Source organism: Trachurus trachurus, assembly GCF_905171665.1.
Source record: "Trachurus trachurus genome assembly, chromosome: 21".
Classification (NCBI taxonomy): domain Eukaryota; kingdom Metazoa; phylum Chordata; class Actinopteri; order Carangiformes; family Carangidae; genus Trachurus; species Trachurus trachurus.
Genome location: NC_139899.1, coordinates 18421568 through 18427969, shown reverse-complemented (window position 1 = coordinate 18427969; position 6402 = coordinate 18421568). Strand labels below are relative to the sequence as shown.

At 40.8% G+C, this 6402-nt stretch overlaps 1 protein-coding gene across 1 annotated transcript; it reads left to right on the top strand.

Annotated features, from left to right (window-relative positions):
• Positions 1 to 273: 273 nt before the first annotated feature.
• slc5a3b (solute carrier family 5 member 3b) lies at positions 274 to 2410 on the top strand (the record flags this gene model as incomplete). The annotated part of the gene is made up of 1 exon (XM_083996514.1): positions 274 to 2410. One exon carries the CDS (start codon positions 274 to 276, stop codon positions 2401 to 2403), a length of 2130 nt encoding a protein of 709 aa, XP_083852640.1. The 3' UTR covers positions 2404 to 2410.
• Positions 2411 to 6402: the final 3992 nt, after the last annotated feature.

The following is a 6402-nucleotide window of genomic DNA, read 5'->3' as shown; positions in this document are numbered from 1 at the left end:
CAGAAGTCTACAACACCCTCCTAAATGTAGAACGACCTTAGTGCCGGTGGATAACCCCCTCCGAAGCACACCTATAGTGAATTTGAACTGACGGTGGATACTACAGCTTCCATCCAGACAGCAAACCAAAGCAGAGCATTTCCATTGCTCCCTTTTTACTCATTAAACCCTTAACTTTGACTATTTCTATTCCCTTTCTTTTTCTTTTTTGGAAGGATTCCTATAGCTGCAAGCTTCGCTTCCAAGACACACTTAAAAAAACAATCTGTAATTATGGGTCCCAGAATGGAAGCAGCAGACATAGCGGTGGTAGCACTGTATTTTGTCCTGGTGCTAGTCATCGGGTTTTTTGCCATGTGGAAAGCCAATCGCAGCACTGTGAGTGACTACTTCCTGGCTGGGCGCTCCATGACATGGATAGTGATAGGTGCATCACTCTTCGTGAGTAACATTGGCAGTGAACACTTCATAGGCCTGGCTGGATCGGGAGCAGCGAGTGGCTTTGCTGTTGGAGCATGGGAATTTAACGCACTTCTACTTCTGCAGCTGCTTGGCTGGTTGTTTGTCCCTGTGTACATCCACTCAGGAGTCTACACCATGCCCGCATACCTGTCGAAACGCTATGGTGGCAACAGACTGAAAGTTTATTTTGCCTGCTTGTCAGTGTTACTTTACATTTTTACCAGGCTATCTGTGGACTTGTATGCTGGAGCTCTCTTTATTCAGGAGTCCCTGGGCTGGAACCTGTATGTGTCTATTGTTCTGCTTATCAGTATGACAGCACTGCTCACTGTCACCGGTGGACTGGTGGCAGTACTGTATACGGATGCCCTTCAGGCAGTACTAATGATTGGTGGAGCCTTAACCCTAACCATCATCAGCCTAATCAAAGTTGGTGGGCTAGAGGGTGTCAGAACAAAGTACATGCAGGCAGTCCCCAATGTTTCTGCTATAATAGCTAGTGGAAATTTCACCTATTCCCCTTCCTGTCGCATTGAGCCTAAACCAAACTCACTACGCCTCCTCCGAGGCCCTTTGGACGAAGACGTCCCTTGGCCAGGTTTCATTCTTGGCCAGACCCCTGCATCTATTTGGTACTGGTGTGCAGACCAGGTAATTGTTCAGAGAGTACTAGCAGCAAAGAACATTGTTCATGCAAAGTGCTCGACACTCATGGCTGGATTTTTAAAGATCCTGCCCATGTTTGTCATAGTCATTCCAGGCATGATCTCCCGTATCCTGTTTGCAGATGAAATCGCCTGCATCGGGCCTGAGCACTGCATGGCGGTGTGTGGTTCTCAGGCTGGCTGCTCGAACCTTGCCTACCCTCGCCTGGTCATGGCTGTGATGCCAGTGGGGCTCAGGGGTCTGATGATGGCGGTCATGATCGCTGCCCTGATGAGTGATCTTGACTCGATCTTTAACAGTGCAAGCACCATCTTCACCCTGGACATCTACCAAACTGTTCGCAAGGAGGCATCACAGCGTGAGCTGCTTATTGTGGGCCGGTTGTTTGTTGTGCTAATGGTGGTAATAAGCATCGCTTGGGTCCCCGTTATCATTGAAATGCAAGGTGGTCAGACATACCTGTACATCCAGGAAGTTGCTGGTTACCTCACTCCACCAATTGCTGCCCTCTTCCTGCTGGGTGTGCTGTGGAAACGATGTAATGAGAAGGGCGCATTCTGGGGAGGGATGACAGGTTTTGTATTAGGTACGACACGCCTGATCTTAGCCTTTATCTACCGCCAGCCCCGCTGTGACCAGCCAGACGATAGGCCTGCCTTCATCATTCATGTGCATTACATGTATTTTGCTGCTGGGCTGTTCTGGATTTCAGGACTGGTGGCAGTGGTAGTCAGCCTCTGCACCTCTCCGCCAGATAAGGAACAGGTTTGCACCACCACAATCTGGGGGCTCCGCAACATTGACATGGGTCTTGTTAAGAACAAAAAGGAAATGTACAGGCTGACGGCCAAGAATTGTAATGGTGCTGCAAGCCTCCATAAAGAAATGCCCACAGATGTCACAAAGGAGCGGTGTTTGGATGGGGCGGATGTCAAACTCCTGGTCCCATCCACTGACCATGACCCAGCAACACCTAGTACAGAAACATCCCCGGCTAACACCCCTGCAGAGCGATTTGGTAATAGGACGGAGAGGATTGGAGGAGAGGAAGGCTGCCATGGAAATGAAAGGAATAGTTGGTATATGTGTTTACTGGACTGGCTCTGTGGGTATAAGGAAGGAGCACAGAGCGCGCATCAAAAGGGGGGGCAGGAAGATGCTGCAGTCATTGCAGAGATGCTTTACGAGCCACCCAGAGTAAAACTTCTCCTCAACTTGGGTCTGTTATGTGTCTGCTCTGTGGGCATCTTCCTGTTTGTTTATTTTTCACTGTAGATGAAACTTGCGCCGAACTAATGGGGACTTTTTAGGGCTTTTCTGAAGGTTGAAGGTATGTTGGGATATGGGGGCTGTTACAAACTGTAATTTTCAGAGATTTGAGAAGTTCTGTCTGTAATATTTACAGTTATCTTTTGTAGCTCTCTAACAGGGATCCAAGCTCATTCTAATCATTTTTAAAATGATTAAACACTTGTGAAAAAAAAGGTACTCATTATGATTATGAATCCTATTTGGCACTGGTGTGTCCATTTTGTACAATTCTGGTTGTTAATCCTTCATTCAGAATATCTTCTGGGATTTTTAGAATTGTAGTGCTCTAAGCTAATTTAATATTTGCCTTACTTGACATATGCACATGTCTTTCTTTTTGTATGGTGAAATACATGTATTCTGTGATTTAATCTTCTGTTTCACTGACAGTGACTATAGGCGTATTTGCTGGAGTACATGTTGTCCGTAGTAATTCATAAACTGTTTAGATTATATCCCATTAGAGTTTTGTACAAGTTTCTGCCTCTGAACACAATGGCTATTAACACATCAATGTAAGTGAAACTTTGAGCTAATTATTGTGCCCCGGACTGTTTTTTCCAAGGTTGTCACCTGATAAATGTCCAAATATCCTGCTGCAGAAAGTATAATATCCAAGCCTATCTTTTATGTGGGGATCATTATGACATTTATACATCAATAATCAATATTAAGAGATATGAAGCATTGCTTTACTGCTGGTGTTGCATACAATCATTAAGTTTATGGTGATAATTATATCCACTGATTTCTTTTAGCCTACTTAAGGTATTGCATCTGCAAGCTGGCAGTTAATACACACTATTTAAAATATGTACATATTTTGTGGGATGGGAAATAGAAAGAAGCACAAGATTAGAAAATGTTATTCTCTTTGTGTTGAAGATGTTTGTTTTCCTTTGGAAAAGAAGAAATAGCCAAAAATATTGTTTGACATACATGCTGTTGTATGACCAAATTTCATTTACATCTGCAGCTGTACTGGTTTTTTTAATGACTGTTTTTGTCTTTTTACTTTTCTTGTGTCAGTATTCTGATGAATTGCGCTACCCACATCCCACAGCTCTCATGCACTATACTATTATACACGAGTAAAACAAAAAGCCACAAGTACCAATGCTCATGATTCTCTATCAGTTTGCATTTTATGCATATCTGGTTTTAGATTTCATGGTTAGATTGTTGAAAAGTGTGTGGAGTATGTTGCATTATATTAACATTGTGCACAATATAACACAAAGCTCACTGCATCACAGACACTATACAATTCTGGTAATGCTATTTCATGTGTATCTACTGTACGTGTCAATATACGTTTAGTGCACTGCAGTGCTGAAATGTCATTTAATCTGGTTTCAAGTGCATCTTTAATAAACCTCTTACCAAATGTGTCTTAGTGTGCAACGCTTAAGTGAAAACAACAACAACAACAAAAATGCAAAGGTCATGAAAGAAAAATTAAAGTTTTTAGTTTTTCACCCTGAAAGTTTTTGTGCTGTGAATACCACATTTGTTTAAAGCCATGCAAGAAATATATACTAGATAGTTCCTTTTGCTGCAAATCACCAGAGAAAGATAAAGCAACACATAAATGACATTTCAGACATTTATTGCAGGGTTAAAGTATTACTGGATGACTTTACTCGTAACACCACAAGTAATTCAAAAAGGGTAACGAAATTACTTGCCTTTTCAGTTGTGCTCCTTATGACAACAGTGTAAAAAAAAAAAAAGGTGTTTATATTGTGCTTTGTAATCTTGGAGCAGTGGTGAATGACCTCAGTACAAAAAGTTGTCATAATGTGACAGACCAACCCCTCTCATTGTCAAGCTTAAATGATGCATAACATGAAGATAATTGATACTGTAAGTGATCATTGCTTTATGGGGAAGAGCTTTAAAAACTTTGTCCTTTCATTCTGGGAGAATATACATTGTTATTTTTATGGATTTTATTTTTAGAGACAGAAAATAAAGTTTCCATGGAAACAAAAATGACATGTGTACTCATCCTTTATGTTGTGACAGAGGGAAAAAAAAACTTCAGAAGCAAACTGGTTAGCATAAAATCTGTTTTGCATAAGATTATATGTGTCATTTAAATGTGATTTGCCAATGTGTTGCAATGTCAGAATGCATTGATCATGATTATCAGTTGAGGCGGTGGTGTCTATTTTAAGGAGGTAGCTGAACAGTTTTGATTTTGACCAGATTAGAGGTGCACTATAACCTGGTCTATTTATCTGTTGTGGTCATGTGGTCTTTGAAACTCACTTCACAAGATCTGAATAACTACATTGTTCAGTGATATTTCGCAACCCGTATGATTAAGATGTTGTTTACTGAAAACAAACTGGGGTTCGCATAATAAGAAAATTACTCTGCCATTCTGTGTGATTTTGTGGCTTTCTGTTATTGCTGACCAGGATTACATAAACTGCAGTAAGGCTTTATGATTAATCTGCTCAGAGCCAGAAGAGGATTGGGTGACTCCAGGCATCTTAATGTAAGATTCAACCAATCAAGAGGCCAGGATCAGTAAAAAAAAAGTAACCACATATAAATACATTTGAAACATCTTCAACTATTACTCAGGACACAGATTCCAAAGGCAAACAATAAGCAATGTCATATTTTTAATATGTTAGATAATGTGTTAACTAATACACTGTTTTCAAGAGTGACACAATCAACACAGTTTAATTAATCTCCTTTAGTCAGAGGGTGTCATTAAGAGGCCATGATTTCTAATACCAGATAAACAGTGGCTCTCTGACTCTGCATAGCAACAGGTTCATGCACACTCCCAAGGGGAGTGAGTGGGTAGCAGTTGGGAATAAACTGAGAAAATGACATGCATTTACTGTCAGATTTTTAGCAGGTGCCTTGACATGTGTAAACAAGTAACTTTAGGTGTTTTGCTAAATGGAAACGTATCTCATGATGCCACCTGAGAGCCTGCTACTGTGGTATCACTGCATTTATTTGCTATGGTTGAGAAAATCTCAGTGGATGGCCATAGGGATCCAATTTGATTTTGAAGGGAACAGACTGATAGGCCTATCAGGCTTCTGTCTCTAATAAAAACAGCTTTGTATGGTATTCACAACTGCCCAGCATGGTGCTGTTACACCAAAGATATTGTGTTTCAGGATGAAATAGTGAACTGCAGCCCCATAGTAAGTTTGAAAAACACACAAACGCTGATTGAAGTGTCTCACATGACACGACCGATCTGTTTGTGATGATATCAGTCCATGCAGTCGTATGTGACCTCAGTCCGAACAGAGGGTCAAACTACTGGCATTGGAAAGGGGCCAACTGACCTTCATTAGCAGGTTCACCTGCATACAAAAACATACTTCACAGGACTATTTCAGTTCTCTTACACATTTTGATGACTCCTCCACCAACCCCCAGTCAACTCATACCCTCCCTTTTTCCCAAGAGGAAACTAATGATATTGTCCTTGTGGAAAAGTACTGGCATCCAGGCCATGCTTTGTTCATTGTCTATTTTGGACACTGAAAACATGAACAATAGTCTGAAACAAATAGTGTAAAAGGCTTCACAGCATTGGAATGATGATATTATCTGCTGTAACGAATTAGGCAACATGCATTGTGATCTGTCAGTATTATGTTTAGCATACAGTACATTTAAAATGTAGTTTTATAAATAATATGTATGTTATATTGAATTGTCATTTATGTTTATGCAGGCTTGTAAAGGCAACCTTGATATGTAATGCTTAATAAGTTGTATCCACAGCTGTAAATACTACAGGATGATATAGAGCATATCCAGCCTTCTCTAGCAAAAAACAACACACACATCGGACTCAGTTAAACTTAGTTAAGAAGAAGATACTATTTATTTGCCTAAAAGCATACCAAGACGGACCTTCCCAGATCAAACATCGTAAAATAAACATACTTGTTAGTCCTCACTTAACATCCTGTT